This window comes from Ascoidea rubescens (genome assembly GCF_001661345.1).
Source record: "Ascoidea rubescens DSM 1968 unplaced genomic scaffold ASCRUscaffold_2, whole genome shotgun sequence".
Taxonomy (NCBI): Eukaryota; Fungi; Ascomycota; class Saccharomycetes; order Ascoideales; family Ascoideaceae; genus Ascoidea; species Ascoidea rubescens.
In genome coordinates, this window is record NW_017962914.1 from 1,124,333 (window position 1) to 1,144,059 (window position 19,727).

At 34.7% G+C, this 19,727-nt stretch overlaps 10 protein-coding genes across 10 annotated transcripts; 6 read left to right on the forward strand and 4 right to left on the reverse strand.

The window, feature by feature from the left end:
• Positions 1–42: 42 nt before the first annotated feature.
• On the forward strand, positions 43–2,196 carry ASCRUDRAFT_79657 (putative asparagine synthase; the record flags this gene model as incomplete). The annotated part of the gene is made up of 4 exons (XM_020194405.1): positions 43–203; positions 231–884; positions 1,110–1,950; positions 2,035–2,196. 4 exons carry the CDS (start codon positions 43–45, stop codon positions 2,194–2,196), a joined length of 1,818 nt encoding a protein of 605 aa, XP_020049394.1.
• Positions 2,197–3,879: 1,683 nt separating this feature from the next.
• DIP5 (dicarboxylic amino acid permease) lies at positions 3,880–5,571 on the forward strand (the record flags this gene model as incomplete). Its single annotated transcript, XM_020191588.1, has 1 exon — positions 3,880–5,571. One exon carries the CDS (start codon positions 3,880–3,882, stop codon positions 5,569–5,571), a length of 1,692 nt encoding a protein of 563 aa, XP_020049395.1.
• A 330-nt stretch (positions 5,572–5,901) lies between these two features.
• Positions 5,902–6,732, reverse strand: ASCRUDRAFT_31350 (kinase-like protein; the record flags this gene model as incomplete). The annotated part of the gene is made up of 1 exon (XM_020190264.1): positions 5,902–6,732. One exon carries the CDS (start codon positions 6,730–6,732, stop codon positions 5,902–5,904), a length of 831 nt encoding a protein of 276 aa, XP_020049396.1.
• A 2,741-nt stretch (positions 6,733–9,473) lies between these two features.
• Positions 9,474–11,240, reverse strand: ASCRUDRAFT_16121 (uncharacterized protein; the record flags this gene model as incomplete). The annotated part of the gene is made up of 3 exons (XM_020189399.1): positions 9,474–9,919; positions 9,974–10,807; positions 11,036–11,240. Coding segments are annotated over 3 exons (1,485 nt in total), but the record flags the coding sequence as incomplete, so codon positions are not given.
• A 1,686-nt stretch (positions 11,241–12,926) lies between these two features.
• Positions 12,927–14,066, reverse strand: ASCRUDRAFT_31223 (zinc-dependent alcohol dehydrogenase; the record flags this gene model as incomplete). The annotated part of the gene is made up of 1 exon (XM_020190254.1): positions 12,927–14,066. The coding sequence occupies one exon, from the start codon at positions 14,064–14,066 to the stop codon at positions 12,927–12,929; it is 1,140 nt and encodes a 379-aa protein (XP_020049398.1).
• A 762-nt stretch (positions 14,067–14,828) lies between these two features.
• ASCRUDRAFT_74488 (uncharacterized protein) lies at positions 14,829–15,508 on the reverse strand (the record flags this gene model as incomplete). The annotated part of the gene is made up of 1 exon (XM_020192706.1): positions 14,829–15,508. Exon 1 carries the CDS (start codon positions 15,424–15,426, stop codon positions 14,830–14,832), a length of 597 nt encoding a protein of 198 aa, XP_020049399.1. The 5' UTR covers positions 15,427–15,508.
• Positions 15,509–16,303: 795 nt separating this feature from the next.
• ASCRUDRAFT_127085 (uncharacterized protein) lies at positions 16,304–16,766 on the forward strand. The gene has a single exon (XM_020188966.1). It carries the CDS (start codon positions 16,411–16,413, stop codon positions 16,663–16,665), a length of 255 nt encoding a protein of 84 aa, XP_020049400.1. The 5' UTR covers positions 16,304–16,410; the 3' UTR covers positions 16,666–16,766.
• Positions 16,767–17,386, forward strand: ASCRUDRAFT_127089 (uncharacterized protein). Its single transcript, XM_020188967.1, has one exon. The coding sequence runs from the start codon at positions 16,928–16,930 to the stop codon at positions 17,243–17,245; it is 318 nt and encodes a 105-aa protein (XP_020049401.1). The 5' UTR covers positions 16,767–16,927; the 3' UTR covers positions 17,246–17,386.
• A 46-nt stretch (positions 17,387–17,432) lies between these two features.
• Positions 17,433–18,378, forward strand: ASCRUDRAFT_43480 (uncharacterized protein). Its single transcript, XM_020191035.1, has 2 exons — positions 17,433–17,776; positions 17,900–18,378. Exons 1-2 carry the CDS (start codon positions 17,746–17,748, stop codon positions 18,079–18,081), a joined length of 213 nt encoding a protein of 70 aa, XP_020049402.1. The 5' UTR covers positions 17,433–17,745; the 3' UTR covers positions 18,082–18,378.
• ASCRUDRAFT_31895 (protein-tyrosine phosphatase) lies at positions 18,089–19,357 on the forward strand (the record flags this gene model as incomplete). The annotated part of the gene is made up of 3 exons (XM_020190311.1): positions 18,089–18,378; positions 18,580–18,945; positions 19,210–19,357. Coding segments are annotated over 3 exons (804 nt in total), but the record flags the coding sequence as incomplete, so codon positions are not given.
• Positions 19,358–19,727: the final 370 nt, after the last annotated feature.

Consider the following 19,727-nt stretch of genomic DNA (forward strand, 5'->3'; position numbering starts at 1 on the left):
GCCTGGAATCGGTTACTCATCAAGTGGAAGAGCTGCTGAACAATGTGTGGAATATTGCTCAGCTATGTTCAAGAGACAAGAAAAGTGAAGAAAAGAGACTCCCCAGACACATTTGTTGAGTTGTGTGATGAACAAGAGATAGCTGGGATTATAAACGAAGATTTCAGGCAGGATTTGTTGGCTGGAGCGTCGTCTGATAGACAGTGTTCAAGTGCTTGGATTGCAGAGAGATTCAAGACTGAAGATCATATTGTTGGTGCATTGATTCCCAGAATATTGTCTAGAGGTCCCAACTATGGCTCAATGCTTGCGAAGAATATCAAGAATGCAGACAATTTGTATGGAAGATTGACTTTCTTTTCTTCGATTTTGTCACTAAGATCTCCATTTACAAAACAGCCTTTGGTGAATGGCCAATTTGTTCTTCAGTTCAATGGAGAATTATACAATACTGAGCTAGTTGATAGTGATTTGAAGCAGTATTCCAACGATACTTTGTTCTTCATGTCTCAGTTGTTGTCCAACTGTCAAAAGATAGACGTGAATCACACGAAATACCAAGAATCAATTTTATTTACTATATCTGCCATGGATGGAGAATTTGCTTACAGCATTTACGATAGCTTTAACAAAAGGCTATATTTTGGAAGAGATAGTGTTGGCAAAAGATCTCTTATGTTTACAATTTGTTCCAAAACAAAAAAAATCTATTTATCCTCACTACCTCCAATATGCAAATGTCATGGAAGCTTGAACTATCAAAATATTGAAAATATAAATGATGGTCTAGACGATTATAAATTGAGTAAATTGAATGGTCAATGGGTTGACTGTGAAAGGGGCATTATATATTGTTTTGATTTGAGTTCATTTAGTTTAAAATTGTTTAAGATAGACGAGTATTCTACTAAGAGTCAAAACTACAACCTTTGTCAGGTTTTGGAAAGTGATTATAATGATTCAGGTAAGATCCGGCCATACATTGAAGAATTTTCAATACTATTGAACAGGTCAATCTATGAAAGAATAAAAACTATTGAGCCTTTACATGAAAATTCAGAGGTTGAGAAATTATATTTTCCTCCTCAAAATCTTATAAACTTTGGCAGCAATAAAGATACTAATTTCGGTGCAGTGCAAACTACAACTAATTCCTCATTTGCTATTTTATTTTCCGGTGGCATTGATTGTACAATCATTGCAGCCCTTTGTGCATTTCAACTAGTTTCATCAAAAGATTTTTCTGAAAAAAGTAAAACAATTGATCTTTTAAATGTTGGGTTTGATAATCCTAGGACTCGTAAACAGGCTTCAGCTGTTCCCGATCGACAATTGGCATTAAAATCATGGTTTGAACTCTGTAAGATCTATGGCCCAGTTGGGGTTGAATTTAATTTAATTGAAATAGATATTTCTTATAAAGAATATATCGAGGGGAAAAAACGTGTGTTAAAATTGATTTGGCCAGAACAAAGTGTGATGGATTTAAGTATAAGCATTGCATTTTTTTTTGCAAGCAGGGGTTTAGGAAGCAAAGTAATTTTAGATCAAGAAAAAATGACATTGGATTCTAAAAGTATTGAATTTGGGGAATTGAAGAGAGAATCTAATTTCAATTCGAATTGCAAAGTTTTGCTTAGTGGTTTAGGTGCTGATGAATTGTTTGGTGGTTACTCGAGACATGAAGGTGTGTTTAACGACTACTACAAATTGTTGAGAGCCAACATCAAAAACAATGGTTCTCACGATTGCGAAGAAGTTGAAAAAATGAGAATAAGCAGTTACAGATCTCTAGAGGAAGAATTGTTATTGGACATTTCAAGGATCTGGAAAAGAAACTTGGGGAGAGATGACAAAGTCATATGTTCTTGGGGAAAGGAATTGAGATACCCATTTTTATGTAACGATATTATTGATTTTTCGTTGAAAAAGATTCCATTAAATTATAAGGTTTGGGTGGACTGGAATTATATAAATTCCAAATGTGTCAAAGCACCTGGGATTAGCAACGATGTTGAAAGTACTTTGAAGAAGAAAAAACGAGAAAAGAAACAAAGCAAAAATGGACAATTACCAAAGCTAATCAAAAAGTACTTTTTAAGAAAAGTGGCTGTTTCGTTAGACCTAGAGTTTGTAAGTGAAGAACCGAAAAGAGCTATTCAATTTGGAGCCAGGAGTGCCAGAATGGATAAGTAATGTTTGTTTCCTCTGTATTTTGTATGTTGGTTCATTTTGCACCAGCCAGGTGAATAAATATGGAAGCAGAATCCAAGTCTTGTAGTTGAAGACTAAGTATTTAAGACTAAGCATTTAATAGCCATAGTAAAACGGCAACGAATACTCTTATTACAATGCTGAAAACTGGCTTGAGTTGTGCAAATGAAAAGTGTTGAACTGCCACAATTGACATATTAAAAGAAAAAAAGAAAAAAACAACTAAATGCTTTTAATTTCTGTGTTCAACTGAAGTTATTTTCTGCGCAATCTATATTTGCAGACTGAAAGAGGTTCACTTTATCTGAATGGACCATTTTATCTGAACTGCTTATTTTATCCAGATTGCTCGTTTTAACTGAATGCTTGTTTTAGATCTGTAAAATGTTATCAACTGTTAATATAACTTTCAATACAGCTGTGTATTTCGGGCGTAAGTGATAATGCCTTGTACATCAAATTAAGGTGTCTGAGCACATTATTCTGGGTTACTTATACACCTGCAATCAGCACAGCATAAGATTGAGGTTCAGAACAAAAAGCAGCTAAACAGCAGGCGAAACAACATGTTACTGGATTAGAATTGCAACATGAAGACCTCTGTCTATCATTGCAAACTTAGATGTACTTTTGTTTAACGGCTGCTATCAGATAAGACCATGTCAAGTTGGTGCTCGAGACAGGTTTCAACTGGCTGAGCAATTAAGCTTTGAATGTTTGCTTCCATCTGAGGCTTCCTCCAGCTTTTGCTTGTCTCAAGTCTTGTTCTTCAGTTGTCCACAGTGCTTCTCATTAAACGATATTCTCCTGTTGAGTCGCTTAGGCAGCTGGGTGGGTTCAGCTGTTCAAGTTGCTACAACAGCCAGATAACAGCCATAACCTGCGAGCTGCTGGAAAGCCAGCAGGATATTCAGCTCCATGTTGTAACAGCTGCTGGGCCCTGAATACAACTATCGTTGTTCTTCCCTAACATTGTCGTGTCTTGAGCAGGAGATAGGTCGTGGATAACTTGAAAACTTGACACCAAACCGCCTGGTATGAGAGTCAAAGCATGCTCTTGAATTGAATATAATAATTCACTGGTTGACTGCTGCTAGCAAAACAGGCACAACAGCGAGGGAGAGATGTGTTGCTTTTTTGCAGTTTGCAATAGTTTAAAGGGTGGAATACTGGCTCTGATTCTCTTACAGGATACTGATTTTGCAAAATATTGATAACCAGTGTTGAGTAGATTGCCAGCATTTTATATTTGTTCAAATTGCTGCTATCAGAATCTTGGAAAAATAGAATAACAACACTTTTATTTCAACATTATGAAGAACCTAATTTGCGTATTAGATTTAAACTAATGAACTAGCTTTTTATCTGAATCTAATAATTAAAAAAATCAATACTTCTGGTTACAATTAACGCACATTGTTCTAATCTTTTGCTCAGATTATTATCAAGTTTTTGAGGAAATATTCCATTTCTACTATTGTGTTATTTTTCATATAACTATAAAAGAAATCCAGATTTCAGTTGCTTTTCGTTCAAAAAAAAACAATCAAAAAAGAGAACTGTTCAATTTTCTTTTCTTTATATTCCATTTCTTTTTTCTGATTTCTTTTGCGCTTTTTTTAAAAAGTTGAACAAGATTACTGATCAATAGAGTTTTGCTTCAATATGGGTTCTTCAGTGGAGAAAAATGCAGAAGTTTCTGACACTAAAAGTGTCAACGATTTGAGAGATATCGAGACTACTGAAAAACACTTGGTCTATCTCGAAGATGGTAAAAAATTGAAAAAGAAGTTAAAAGCTCGTCATATTACTATGATTGCCATTGGTGGTGCTTTAGGTACCGGTTTAATTATTGGTACTGGTTCAGCTTTGGCAGCAGCAGGTCCTGGTTCTGTTTTTCTTGCTTATGTTTTAGTTGGTTTTATTGTTTATGATGTGATGTGTGCCTTGGGTGAAATGGCTGCCTATATTCCACTTCCAGATGGTTTTACTGGTTATGCTCACAGATATGTTGATCCTGCTTTGGGTTTTGCTGTTGGATGGATGTATCTTTTAAAATATCTTTTAGTTTGCCCAAATCAATTGACTGCTGGTGCTTTGGTTATGCAATATTGGGTTCATAGGGACAAAATCAATCCTGGGGTTTGGATCACTATTTTCTTAGTTACTATCACTGCAATTAATTTCTTTGGTGTCCAAAAATTCGGTGAAATCGAATTTTGGTTATCTTGTTTGAAGGTTTTAACTTGTGTTGGTTTAATCTTCTTTTTATTCATTCTCATGTTAGGCGGTGGTCCCAATGGTGACAGAACTGGTTTCAGATACTGGAAAGATCCAGGTGCATTCAAAGCCTATGATGGTATTGAAGGCAGCACTGGTAGATTTGTTGCCTTTGTCTCTGTTTTGGTCACTGCTGTTTTTGCTTTCTTGGGCACAGAATTGGTTGGTATCACCTTTGGTGAGGCACAAAATGTCAAAGCCATTCCAAAGGCTATCAAATTAACCTTCTGGCGTATTGCTTTGTTTTACTGGTTAAATGTCTTGTTTTTAGGTTGTTGTGTTGCCTACGATGATCCTAATTTGGCATTTGCAAACAAGCAAAAAAGTTCTGCTGCTGCTTCTCCCTTTGTTGTTGCTGCTATTTCTGCTGGTATTTCTGGTCTTCCACATCTTATCAATGGTTGTATTTTAGTCTTTATCTTTTCTGCTTCCAATTCAGATCTTTACTTGGCTTCTCGTGCCTTGTATGGTTTATCTTGCAATGAGGATGCTCCAAAATTCTTTGCTAGAACAAACAAATATGGTGTTCCAGTTTATGCTTTGGGTGTTGCAGTCGTATTTGCATTATTAGCTTATATGAATGTTACTGATGATTCAAAGGTTTTATTTGGTTATTTCGTTTCGGTTGTTTCAATTTTCGGTTTGATTTGTTGGGCTACAATTATCATTTGTCATATGTATTTCATGAGAGCTTTAATTACTCAAGGTGTCGACAGAAACACTTTGCTTTACAAGGCTCCTTTGCAACCATGGGCCGATTATGTTTCTTTATTCTTCATTATTCTCATCTGCCTCATCAAAAACTTTACTGTCTTTTTATTCGGAGATTTCAAGTACAAAACTTTCATCACTGGTTATATCGGTATTCCAGTTTTCTTTGTTCTATGGCTAGGCTATAAATTCATCTACAAAACCAAGGTAATCAAAGCTGAAGATGTCGATTTGTATAGTTACAGAGATATTATTTTGGCTGAACAAGAAGAACATGAGAGACTCGAAAAGGAAGAAGCATTAGCTAGAGGCGACAAAAAGAATGCCAAGTGGTTCTATTACAAGTTTGTTGCCTGGCTATTCTAGTTCTAATACTTTTTATTTGTTTCAGGGGTTTTTATCCATTTTTATTTCAGTTTCTATTTGTTTTATTTTTTTAATTTTTTTTAATTTTTTTACTGTTTTTAATTCTTCTTTATGATATCACTTTATTACTACTAAATTGACGTGAAATGAAAATTCTGTTTTGCACAAATTTAAAATTTTGATATACCAATCTATAAAAAAGGAAAAAAAAATATTCCAATATATATTTATTCTACCAACACCCAACTCTAAAAAAAAAATTAAAAAAAGCACACATGAAAAATCGTAGATACTAATACAAAAACAGAAAGACAAACTTTTCAATAACAGTTACCTAAGTATACTCTCAACAGATTCCCTCAACTCCTCTCTGGTGCAAAAGTCAACTCTATTGCTCATCCAATCACTGTCCCAAACATCATTTATCGATGCTCTGGTGTTTGGATCTACATTCAACATTTTAAGAACGACACTCTTACTATCAAAACTTAACCTTTCAACAAAATTAAGGACCTTTTCAGTTTCTTTCGTATTATTAACTTTAACCAAATTTTTGATCCAAGAATTCTGTTTGTCAGTGTTATTAATTCTAATTTTATTGTTGAGATCGTTGTTGATGTAAAGATCCCTAAAGCATTTAAAAGAAGGACAGGATTTTTTGTCAGCAATTTCCCAAGGTTTGGAAATGTTCGAGGATAATAATATATAAGATATTGCTAATGACCAAACATCGAGTTTATAGTAGTTTTTAATTTTGGTGATATTTGAAACAGTGTTGCCATTACTGCTACTGTTGCTACTGTTGTTATTATTATTATTTGAATTTATATTATAGTTGTCACAAAGTTCAGGAGCTCTATATGATTTTGTTCCAATTCTAATATTTTGATTACATTCGTTGTTAAAGATACTGCTTTCTTCGTCCAATTCATGTAAATCAATAGACATTCCAAAATCGGTTAATTTTAAAACACAATTTTCATCAATCAAAAAGTTATCTAATTTTATATCTCTATGAACGATATTTTTTGAATGAATAAATTTAACAGCTTGAAGACATTCCTTAAACATATAATCTTTGACTTTTGAGGAGAGAAATAGTTTTTTGTTAACTGATTTGGCTATCAAAGTGAAAAAATCCCCATTGGAATAAAAAGGCATTACAATAGACCAATAATAAGGGCTATTATCATTTTTATCGTCACTGGCACTTTCAGTATCAAAATCTTTGCACATATTTATAACTTGAATTACGTTTCTATTTTTTGATTTTAAAGTTAGGAAAAATTCATGTTTGGATAGTTTATCATAAAATGTGTTTATTGAGGTGAGTGAGTTTGAATTTAGATTTGAAGTTGGTTCTTCAATCAAAGAAGGATCGATTTGTTCGGGTCTTTTTAGGACTTTGACTATTATTACTTTTGAGGAATCACATTTGAGCTTTGATTTTTTGATTATACCACCAAAACCATCGTAAATCAATTTTTCATCGTTTTTTGAAGCAACTTCGGTAATTGGTTTACCAAAATCGTCAGAATTAAAGGTTGGATAATTAAAGATTGGAGATACGGAATTGTTCGTGATGATCGAGTTTAGAGTTTTAACAGAATTTATGGATAATCTTTTTTGATTTTGAATTTGAGGAGGGTTCTGGTTTGAGAATTGAAATTGGTTGTTTGAAGTGATAAAAGGAGAAAATTTATTGAAATCTTGGGAATTTAGGGATGTAAGACGTAATTTTGAGTTTGAGTTGTGATGTGAAAGAGAGGAAGAATTTGAAAATGAGTTTGGATTGGAGGATGAACTTTGGATTGAAGTTGAATTTGAATTTGAAGTTGAATTTGAGTTTGAGTTTGAATTTGAATTTAGGGAGTTATAAGAACTGAAAGATAATGAATTAAAGGAGGTTGAATTAAGAGAGTGATGAGAAAAGGAGTTTGTATGAGATTTTCTCATCATAGTTGATCCGATGATAAAATTAGTGTTATTGTTATTTGTGGTATTTGTAATGTTGATATTATTGGAAATGTTGTTAGCTAATGAGTATGCAGGAAATGAACTATTATAAGACGAAGAGTTTGAGTGAACATGATTTGAAGCAAAGGAATCTACTTTTGGTAAAGGTTTAATTTTATAGGGAGATAAGTTTGAATTGATGCTTGAGTTTGTGTTGATTTTTTTTAATTTTGATCCCGAATTATCAATTGAATTTGAATATGATAATGAGTTGTGAGAGTGGTTAGAGGTCTTTGATTTTTTTGATAATTGAGAGGTATGTGATATATTTGATATTTGGGATATTTGGGATATTTGGGATATTTGGGATACTTGAGATACTTGAGATACTTGAGATATTTGAGGTTTGATAGAAGAGATTGAATTTCTATTGGTTAATGTGGTATTCGGAATTTTTTTATTGGTATCAAGGTTATTTATAAATTTATTGTTTTTAATTATATTGTTGATTATGGTATTGTTGTCTTTAGTATCATTGATTTCTTTTTTATCTTTATTTTCTTTTTTGTCCTTTTTATCTTTTTTTATCTTTTTGTCTTTGGTATTACTTTCATCGTCATGGATTTTTTTAGTTGATAAGTTTTTCGAAGATAATGAGGAAGGATCAATTAGTTTTAATGGTTTTGAAGGTTTTGGATCAGAATTAGATGATATCGAAGAGGCTTTGCTTTTTGATTTGGACCTATTGTGGAATTTTTTAATCAAACTAACCATTATGATTGGGGATACTGTTTTTTTTTGCTGAAGGAATAGAGCGACAAATTTGGTATGAAATTTAAATTAAAGGGATTATAACAGTTTTTAGATATAATCAATAAAAAACAAAAAAAAAACACCAAGAAAAAAATACACAAAAGAATACAGAGGAAAATAAAAGAATCAGAAGAAACTAAAAAAGACAGAGAAAAATGGTATAATAGAAAAACAGTGGAAATTAAAGTTTAATTCCAGTTGAATTAATAATAGAAAGAAGTCTTGGAAAAATGTTTATGTTGGTATGATTAAAAGTTATAATAAATCCCAATTTGTTGCTTATTTTATTGGATATTGGGTAGAAAAATATGATAGGGTGGTATTTAAAGAGATAATATATGTTTTTTGTTTTACTGTTTTACTGTTGTAATGGTGAATATTTTAGACTACACAGGATTTTCTTGATATATGGTGGACTTCTTGTTTTTTGTGCTTTCCTCTTCTTTTGGTGAGGAAGTCTTGACTGGATTAAAAGTTTAAAAAAACCCAGCTAAAAGACATATAAAGACCCACAGACAAAAGAAAAAAAACAAGACTCGCAGCCTGAGCCCAGCAACAAAAAAGATCAGCTCAATTGCTTCGAGCAAAGCAGAAGCAGAACGCAGTGTGGGATTGGGCTGCTGTCGAGCAATTGTTGGCCATTCAGCGAGCGAGCAAAGCATCTCAAGCAAAGGATCGCGAGCAAGACACCTGTCGAGCCTCCAAAAGCTATCGATAAAGCACTCTTTCACCATCTCTCCAATCTCTCCCTATCGCTCCATCTTTTGTACCAATGGAGTTTCCTCCCAGGCTTTCCGTCCACAGATAACGTCCTGCAGCAGCGGGCGTCTGAGAGTGCATCTGCCGGCATGCATCGGCTTTTGGCGCGACAGCGCTGTGGCCACGGGTCGAGAAGCGGACGGAATGCGGGCGCCCGATCGGGAAACAACAAACGCGGTGCTTGCGAATCAGGTCAATGTATTGCAACTGTGGCGCGGAGACTAGAGCAGCTGTGGCGCTGTGGCGAGACTGCGGCTGCGACGGAGCTAAAACCGGCGGTTCTCCATCAACGTGTCGACGGAGATGCAGAGACAGCTTCGGCTGATTCTGCGTCTGCCGTCTCTGAAGTCGATTCCAATAGGGCTTTTGCCCCAGCCCAAGGGACTGGGCCCCCAGGTGGGAACAAAGCAAAGCGAGTTCAATGGACACTTTTGCTCGCACTGGTAGTACGCTGACCAGTTCAAGAGGCTCAACAAGCTGTTCATGCCTTTCCGGCTCGAAAGTATGTTTTCATTGAACTTCTGCAATCTTTCTGGATTTCCAGGGTCTTCTGAGACGTAGCTGCTCCATAACATCTCTTTAGAAAGTTCAAAGCTGGAAAACACCTCACTGATTATCAACTTGCTGATCTCACTGATCGATGACCAGATCAATAGGTCTGATTCAGATTGAATGGTTTGGTAGGGATGCGAGTAATCAAACACTGCATCTCTCAATGCAGTTGCTCTTCTTGTCTCTAGGCCCTTTATATTTGAATCAATGTATCTTCGGTAAAAGTTAAAAGTGTATTTCGACACATTTCTTGCAAAAATATCCATTTCTTCTTTAATTATTTTCAATTTATTTTCATTTTCATTTTCATTTCCATTATTACTATTAATATCAATCCCAGATGTCTTCTCATAATAATTCTCATATGTTTGATTCAATATTCCTAAAATGGGATAAAATTTCTCAATAATTAAACCGGTAACTGTTTGCCAATTGGTTCCATCTAAATAATTAATTAAATTTTGATTTCTCTTTAAAATTGTACTCAACTCATTCACCATATCATTTCTCTCTTTTTCTTCAAGATCATTCAATCTTCTAACATACTCATCGGGGTTTAAATACCCTCTATTAATACCAGTTACAAACCCTCTAAAATCAATCATCACTCTAACATCTCCATTGTAATGGATTGAACCTGCTTTATAATGTTCATATCCTGCCATTGTAATCAATTCCTGGTATATCTCATCGCGAGTATCATTCAACTTGACACCATCAAATAATTCGTTTCTTTTTCCAACTTCAAACTCTTTTTTTTCTTTTTCTTTTTCTTCTTCTCCCCTTCTCTCTTCTTCGTCTATTGGAAAATCTAATAGCTCTTTTGGTTCAATGAATTTGGTCTGCGATATTAGCTCAATCTTGTCGCTTTTAAAATTACAAACAATCATCTCAAAGCCAATTTCTAATCGAATTATACCATCTAACCCATTAAACTCTTTTTCTCCCCATTCACAAATTCTCTCTGCCATCTCTCGTTCTTTCCATCCCGATGTATTGGTAGGCAATTTAGATAGTAAAACTTGACTGTCCATTTCACCTGTTGTGGTCTTTGCTGCACTTGCTCCATCAAGAATCAAAACTTTATTTAATGCTTTCTTGGTAATAAACGTGTATAATACAGTTCCATTGAATTCTTCATCATGATCTCCATAGCCTGGTCCTTTGGGTCCACCAGGCCCATGTGGTCCATGTGGTCTATTTGGTCCATTGGGAGGCCCTCCTGGTGGTCCCTCTGGTGGTCCACCTGTATGTTCATTATAAGGTCCATTTGGACTGTGATAATCATTGGGTCTGTTTGGTCCTCCTGGTGGTCCTCCTGGTGGTCCTCCTGGTGGTCCATATGTAGAATTTCCCCTATTTCTATGAGGCCCATTAAAATGACTGCCGAAATTATAGCTGAATTCATAGTCAAAAGCTATCCATTCTGGATTCGTTGGAAATCCCCTTCCTGAGTGATATAAAAATGTTCCCTTTGGAATAAATCCCGTAAATATTGAAACTCCATTGGGAAATATATCACTGTCCTTTTGTTTTAAAACACCATTAACCGAATTGAAAATTGCAGACGCATTTTCTCTTTCAATTGGTTTTAATAATTCACCATAATTATGATAATTAACATCTAAATATCGGTTAAAATCAAATTTCAAATTTCGGCTATAAGAATAATCATTGAAAAACCTAGCTTTTCCAAATAAATTTAAATAACCATCTCCTGTAAACTGGACCTTTGATAGTAAATCAAAATTTAATAAGAAAATTAAAAAAATTAACCCATTAAGTAATATACCAACTATGAATGCAACATAAACTATTTTTTGATATTTCGTTTTGTTGGAAATATCATTTGGAAAATATGTATTTAAGCTCTTATACTTGAACATATCCAAGTATTTTGAATAAGTAATAGAAAATAAAATTTATTCTGGTTTTCTATTTCTATTATTTGTATTTGTATTATGAATAAACAAAAAAAAAAATAACAACAACGATAAACAGTTGCGAAAATAAATAGATATTTATATTGTTTTAACAGTCTCTCATTTAAGATCCCAAGAGATCCACCATGTAAATGGGGGCTTAAGATTAAGCCTTCAAGATTTTAAAAGCCGAATGGCCGAAATAATAACTTTTCCCAAACATCAGCGGCATTTCAAAAATATTTATCGGAGATATTGGGCAGCGGTATTATGTATTGACTGTTATTCAAGAAGAAATAAGGTGTTTGCAGTTGAAAAGATATGGTCAAGATCAAAAAAAAAAGCATTTAAGGAGTCACAACAAGCATTGAATTGTGACCTAGAGCTAAAATATTTGGTCTGCAACTGTACTTTGAAAGCAGTTGTTAAAAATTCTTAGGTGTTAAAAATTACACGGATTTGTAGGATTTGAGTTATCTATTATCTATATTTCTATTTACTAAGGTACTGCATGTGGTTTAGGGGACACCAGTGCTGGCGTTGAGAAGCTGACATAGATATAGGCTCTTTGATAAACAATTTTAAGCTTTTTGATATTTATTTTAAATTTTATTAACAATAATTAATAATAATTGATTTGAATTGATAAGTGATTAAAATTGAAGAATTCGAAAATAGAATCAATATCTTCTAATTTATTGAGGATTAGACTGTGAGCTACAGGATTATCAATCAATGTAAATGTGAATGGAAATGGAATGATTAAACTCGGAATTTATTACTAAAGTTCAGCAATCATAATATGATTAGGCAAACAAGAGCTGATTCCAGCTCTTTATCTTTAATTTTATCTTTAATTTCATTTTATCGTTTTAATTTAATTTAATTCAATTTAATTTAATCTTATTTAATCTTATTTAATCTTATTTTTTTATTATTAAAAGCAGATCGGTTAATAACTCGGGTTCAAACAGATCCATTGAAAAAGATTCAAAGCTGAAAAGAAAGCGAATTTAAACTTTCAAAACGTTTTACTACAAAGAGAGATAAGAGAAGTGATGAATACTAATTGAAGAAAATTTGTAATTTTATTTTATTTTATTATTAAAATAATCCTATTTAATCTTTTTTTAATAAATATAACTAAACATGTAAACAAAAACAAAGAAAAAATAAAGAAAAAATAAAAATCATAAAGCATAATCATGATAAATAAAAACAGAAGAGAAAAGAAGAAAAAAACTTTTCTTAAACAATTTTTTTTTAAGTGTGTGTGTGTGTGAATATAATCATAAAATAATCATCAAAATTACTATTAATCAATTGTCATTAAAAACTTTTTTATGAATTGATTTATTTAGAACAGTCTAAGACATATCTACCAGCAATTTTACCTTGCTCCATTAATTCATAGACCTTTTCTAGGTCAGCTAATGGAACAACTTTGATTGGAGAGGAAACTAAACCTCTGACAAAGTAATCAACGGCTTCTCTGGTGTCAGCTCTATTACCAACATAAGAACCTTTGATTTGGATAGATTTGATGACATGAGTAAAGACCTCAGAGTGACAAACGGCGCCAGCAGGTAAACCAACAAGAACGACAGTACCACAAGGTCTGACGAATTCACAAGATTGAGAGATGGCCTTGTCAGAAACTGAGACATTAATGACACCATGTGGTCCACCTTTGGTGACTTCTTGGATTTCAGCAACAATGTCTTTTGATTTGGCAAAATCAACAAAGGCTTCACCACCAATTGATTTGACTAAAGCAGCCTTTTCATCACCGGTATCAATACCCAAGACTCTGTAGCCCATGGCAACAGCGTATTGGACAGCTAAAGTACCTAAACCACCACCGGCACCAGAGATGGCGATCCAGCTACCTTGTGGGAGAGCAGCAGTTTTGATTGCCTTGTAGACAGTGACACCAGCACATAAGATTGGAGCAACTTGAGACAAGTCAGCTTCTTTTGGAATCTTAGCAGCTTGAACAGCATCGGCGGTAGCGTATTGTTGGAAAGAACCATCGTGGGTATAACCAGATAAATCAGCGTGAGGACAGTTTGGTTCAAAACCCTTTTCACAGTATTCGCAGGACATACAGGAACCGTTGAGCCATTTGATACCAGCGTAGTCACCAATTTCAAAATTCTTCACTTCAGAACCTTTAGCGACAACAACACCAGCACCTTCGTGACCACCGACTAAAGGCAATTTGGTGGCCAACGGCCAATCACCCTTCCAGGCGTGTAAATCAGTGTGACAAACACCAGAGTATTTGACGTTAACTAAAATTTCATTTGGTTTTGGGGTTGGAACAGGGATATCCTTGTATAATAATGGACCGCCATTTGTTTCAAAGACAACGGCTTTCTGGGTCTTTGGGATAGCAAAGGCTCTGAGGGTGGTAGAAGAGAAACCTCTAGCATAAGCTGGGGTTAATCTAGTGGTTCTGGTTAAGTTTGAGATAAATGACTGTCTGAACATTTTTGAATATTTGAGAAGAATAGAGAGACTAGAAGATATGTAACGAATTAAAACCCAATTTATTGAGTGATAGTAATTGAATGAATACTAGGATTACAATGAACCTATAGAAAAGCCTTTGTTGATTATGTAGAAAGAGAAAAAACAAGATGATAAATTGAATTGAAGAAAAAAAATGAAGAGATTGGCAAATATTTATATTAATTTTGCACACGTAAGAATTGGAGCTGAGTTGTGAGGATCAATATCCCTAAAGTGAAAATTAGGTGTGGTTTGTATTAAGAAAAATGTAGTAAACAGATATTTTGGCTAGGAATATCCAGATTCTGAAAAAGAGGTGTGTTGGATAGATAAAGCCGTACCCCGCATAAATGAAAGATATAATAGAATCGATCTCCAGTTTAACGATTTTCAAAGTCTGGACGATGAAAAGAAAAACTGTGTGAAGTGGTTTATGAACCTATTGGGATCGCCAGAAGCAGAAAAATGAGGCACGTAAAAAGATAATAGAGTATGGACAACCAATTGGTGGAATTGATACAGTGGAATCATGAGCACTATTGGCAGAATCAACAATACAGAGAAAACAGATCAAAGCAAGAGGCAGAGGAAGTGCCAGTTTTTTCGCAAATTGGAGACAAACCAACCAAAAGTTGACCTCCGGAGGGAAAGTGGCAGTCCGAAGAACATCGCCAAAGAGTCCGCTGCATAACAGGGGAAAAAGTCCGACGGAGTCCTGGTGCGGGAGACTGATTAGAGTTTGCTATGTTTTGCACAGCCAAAACGCCATGCTGTGATTGGCCAGTCGGCGCTTGCACAGCTCTAAGTCCAGACACAGACAATTTCTAACCCCATAAATATACTGGAGCGCAATTGCAGCAATGCAAACGAAGAGAGAGAGCAAGGCTGTGGGTCTGCTGCTGAAAAAAACACAAGCAGCACTGTAGGGAGCGTATCGTTGGAGAAGCACAAAAAAAGTATGCAATTGGAGAAGTGTAGACAGCAGAGCACGCAGCACCCAGAACCAGACCGAGAGAGCAGTGGAAGATGCTGGAGATTGAGTGCCAATAAGAGGGTTGTTGGGGAGCGTGCAAATGGTAGGAAATTCCATATTCTCCAACTCCGAGCACAAACTAAAAACATTGCGCGCACCTCCAACTGGACAAACAGCACAGAAGCGCCAGAAAATCAACACAGGTTGGGGTTTTTTAATGCTCAGTGAGGGGATAGCCTGCTCCCATTGGACAGGTCCTGAACTGTCCCCTCTGGCAACGGAATCACTTGGTCCATTCCGTTCTATTGTGATGTCAGTGAGAGTTTCGGACTTTTCACTAGCTCTCTCTGACTTGAAAACAATCATCAGACAGAAAGTGGGCAAATCAGTGGAGGAAGCTCAAAATGTTGGAAAGGGAAAATAGCTGTGGATGCTGGATGTGCTGGAGCTGCTCTTCTTTTAGCAGAGAAAACAATTCCATCCAACTCTTCCTGTTATCCTTTGCTTTAAAAAGCTTATTAGTAACTTCTCTTATCCTCACTCGAGTTTTCAATAAACGTCAAGTGACAACTCATCGCCGGTCTGCGTGAAAGATATAAAGCAGGCAGGTTCTGTTTCTATTTGATCTCATTTCAAAAAGTATTCACGACATCGTGTCTTTCAAAAATTTTGCCCTCTTTTTTCACTATTTGAAAGATATCACAATCGCTACCATGCTCATAATTGCGTTCACAAGGAGGTAGAAAACTGGTACAGAGAATAATTATTAATTTCCGGTTTAAGTACAATCAATTTCATTCTTACAATTTCATTCAGGCACTTTTCCGATTCTTTCAATTTCGTGCTCAGTGTCCTTTTTTCATATTAACCGAGCACTAATCGACTTCACTATCTTGATATTATAGCAATGACATGACTCGATGCTTTTATTCTTTTGATTTTCTTTCTGTATCTTCATATCTTCAATTCGAAATCAAAAGCAATCCCTTTCACTAAAAGCATTGACGTTTTCAGATCATCTCTCATCTCATGTCCGCTTTCTGTTTTTTTTTCTTTTATTTTTGTCCTCTTCCCACTGCTGCGTTTCCTGCAGTTGTTTGCAACATAATGCATATACACGCGCAGAGTTTTCAACATGGCTTCTTCCCAATTGGGTTTCCTTATTGGGTTCTTTTACCTGTTATCAGAACAATCTGAGTAATTTCAATAACCAAGATGATCTAGCCTATTTCCATCATTGCAACCACCTTTGCTATCATTGCTCTGTGGAGCCCTTATCTTCCACACTTTTCTGACTCTCACTTGTTGTGTTGCTTGATATTTCTTTTTGCTGTGCTGTTTTCCAATTTCATGACACGATACACGATCGGTTCAGCTCAAATTTCAATTTTAATTTCACTTCTACTTTCACTGTCACCAACTACCAATCTTTATCACCCACATTTACTTAAGACATTCGTATATCTAAATATACCTTATTCTAAAACACTTTCATCCACTTGTATTCCATCGCAATCCATTTGGCTTGGATTGCAGCCCTTTCCTATCTCGCCTATTTTTTTTTGGCTGCTATATTTGTTCGCAGGGGGGATAAAAAAACTGTAAATACTGTTGAACGTATTTCCAACATTTCCAACATTTTGATGAGTCTAAAGTTTTAATGGTAAAAATTTGCACCAAAGCAAGAAAAAAGGACTTATAAATATTATAAAATCTTTCTCTAGCAGCAATACACATGCTTTTCTTCACCATTTCGTCAGTTTTCTGTTCAATCGCCCACTAAACACGTTTGAAAATGCTTCCAATCGGCGAGTTGATCTTTTGTGAATCCCACCACCTTAACGATGATTGAAGGATTTGGTCTGATATGATCACATTGATTTATTGTTTAATTTTATTGTTTTACTATTTCACTATTTCTTTATTTCTTTACGCTACTATTCGTTATCCCAATGCATCCAACTCTTTCGCGATATTGTACTATCTCGCTTTTTGGTTCCATCATTCTCTTCATGCCCACTGTTATCCCGGTTTTTTAGTAGAATACCTTCATCGCATCTCATATATATCATTAATACCCTTCTTTTATACTGGTTTTCACCAATCATTTATACCCTCATCTCTCATTCTTTTCGCTTCTCTTTCTTTCCTTCTTCTCTTCTCGTTTTTGACCTTTTTCCTTTAAAAGAATATTATCGAATCTTAAATCCTGTATCGATCGACACTTTTTCAAAGACTATCACCATAATTACATGTACTGGGTTTGTCTTTTAACAATAAACATTTCCAATTACTAATATTTTTTTTTTTGGTTCTTTTATATTCCATCTTCTACGATTCTTTATCTAAATTCTTTCACATATCCATTTGTTTTTGATTCAAACAACAAAAAAAAGAAAACACTCTTATTTAATCAACAGAAATACAAAAATAAATATCAAATATAAAATACCATAAGCTTGATATTTCAATATATACTCATTCCTATTCTTTATCAGTTGCAAGAAACCTGCCTGATTTATATCATTTTTCAAATTCACTGAAGAAGTCAACTTTTCACCACCCAAATCCAAATCCAAATCCAAATCCAAATCCTATCTCGATCCAATTCCCAGGCGAGACACCCTGAATCAAATCTTTAATACCAACAACTATCTCACATCTTTGTTATATCGATAAAGAAAAATGCTAGATTACTTGAAACAAACCAATGATGGTAAGTTGAAAAAAAAAAGTAACTCTCCTTTCTTCTCTCTGTTACTTGGTGATATTTTTTTTCCATCCAAATTAAATACATTAATCATACTAACTTTATTAATTCCCATCCCCCTTTCTCTAGATATAATCACGAAATACCAAAATTTAATAAATTATGAAAATGAAAGATTAGAATTTTGTGATTTCAGCTATATTCTATCTGATAATTTCGATAAATCAAAAAACAGATATGATGTATGTGTGCTGTCCACCTTTATTTCTTACTTCTCGCTTCTAATTACTAACGATATCATTATTCTTTAATCATTAATACCAGGACATAATACCTTTTGATAACAATAGAGTCAAACTAGAATCATCAACAAATAACTATATAAATGCTTCTCATATTCAATTAGGCGAAACCAATTATATTGCTACTCAAGGCCCATTAGAAGCAACTGCTGCCGATTTTTGGCAAATGTGTTATCAACTAAACCAACCAATTATTGTCATAATAATGCTAACTCCATTGCAGGAAAAATCAACTGAAAGATGTTTTAAATATTGGCCCGACGAAACAAATTTAAACAGCGAAATGTACATTTCAAAAAACAACTCGTTTAAAAATGATTTAATTGTCAGACACTTGAACACTGAAGAAAACCCTTATTTTAAGACCAATCGATTTTTGCTAAAACCATTTTTATCAAACACTGTACTATCAAACAAATTGGGGAAATCGTTTCTTGACAGAAATACCAGCATCAGGAAAAATCTTTGCAACAGAAACAACCATACCAATGATGACAGCTCTAATAGTGGCTCAATTAACGACAGAATAAATCTTATAAGTTTTTACCATGACGAATCAGAGATCGATGAGCTCAATTGCTTGGATTACAGTAAAAATTTCAGAGAAAAATTTGTGTATCAATTGTGGTATGACAGCTGGCCAGATTTCTCAAAGCCTTCGAACATTGATTCAATATTGAAGATCTCAGAAAAGGCTAAGAACATCTTGAACTGTGATAGCAACGATCAAAACACATTGATAGTCCACTGCTCTGCTGGCGTTGGGAGAACAGGAACATTTATTGCATTGGACTATTTGATCAACCACTATAGGGATTTCGACTTGAACCCAGACTCGAGCTGCAAACCAATGACCAAGATCAACACCTTTGAGTACAAGGACTCGATGGACAGCACAAAGGAGATCAAGATCAAGGTCCCAACGTTGATGGACCTGGCAAACAGCAGCAGTCTCAACAAGAGCATGTTCAGCAACAACATCCACCTCACGCTCCACAACATGCCCCAGACCAACAAGCAGCTGTTGTTGAAGCGATTGCAAAAGGTGATTAACAACGCAGCAAAGAGGTCCATCTCTAACAGCAGCAGCAGCCTGGATAGCATCAGCTTATCGATCTCCAGTGGGAAGCAAAACAGCCATTACGATCCTATTTTTGAAATTGTCATGAAGTTGAAGGAGCAGAGGATGTCGATGGTCGAGAGCCAGTCACAGTTTGCCTTTATCTACGATGCTGCGAGAAAGATCTACCAGGAGAGGTTTGGGGGCAGAAAGGCATCAAAGTGAGCAGAGGCTGCTTCCTGGGATGGTGTATATTATATTTATTTGATTTCTAACGAAGCTATGGCCCTAAAATAAGCAGTTTTATTTAACTTTGTTTTTAACTTTGTTTTTAATTTTGTTTTTTGTTTTTATTTGTTTTTATTTGTTTCACTTGTTTTATTTGTTTTATTTGTTTCATTTGTTTCATTGTTTGGTTTTCTTTTTCAGTTGATTGGCATTCAAGAATTGTTCTGTTTTCATTTGTTTTATATGGACTAGTTTTACATTTAATAAACTTTTATTAAGATAGTATTGAAGAAATCATGTACTTTTATTAGAAAAAAACATATAAAAATAATATAAAAATATACACATAGAATAGTAACGAATGGAA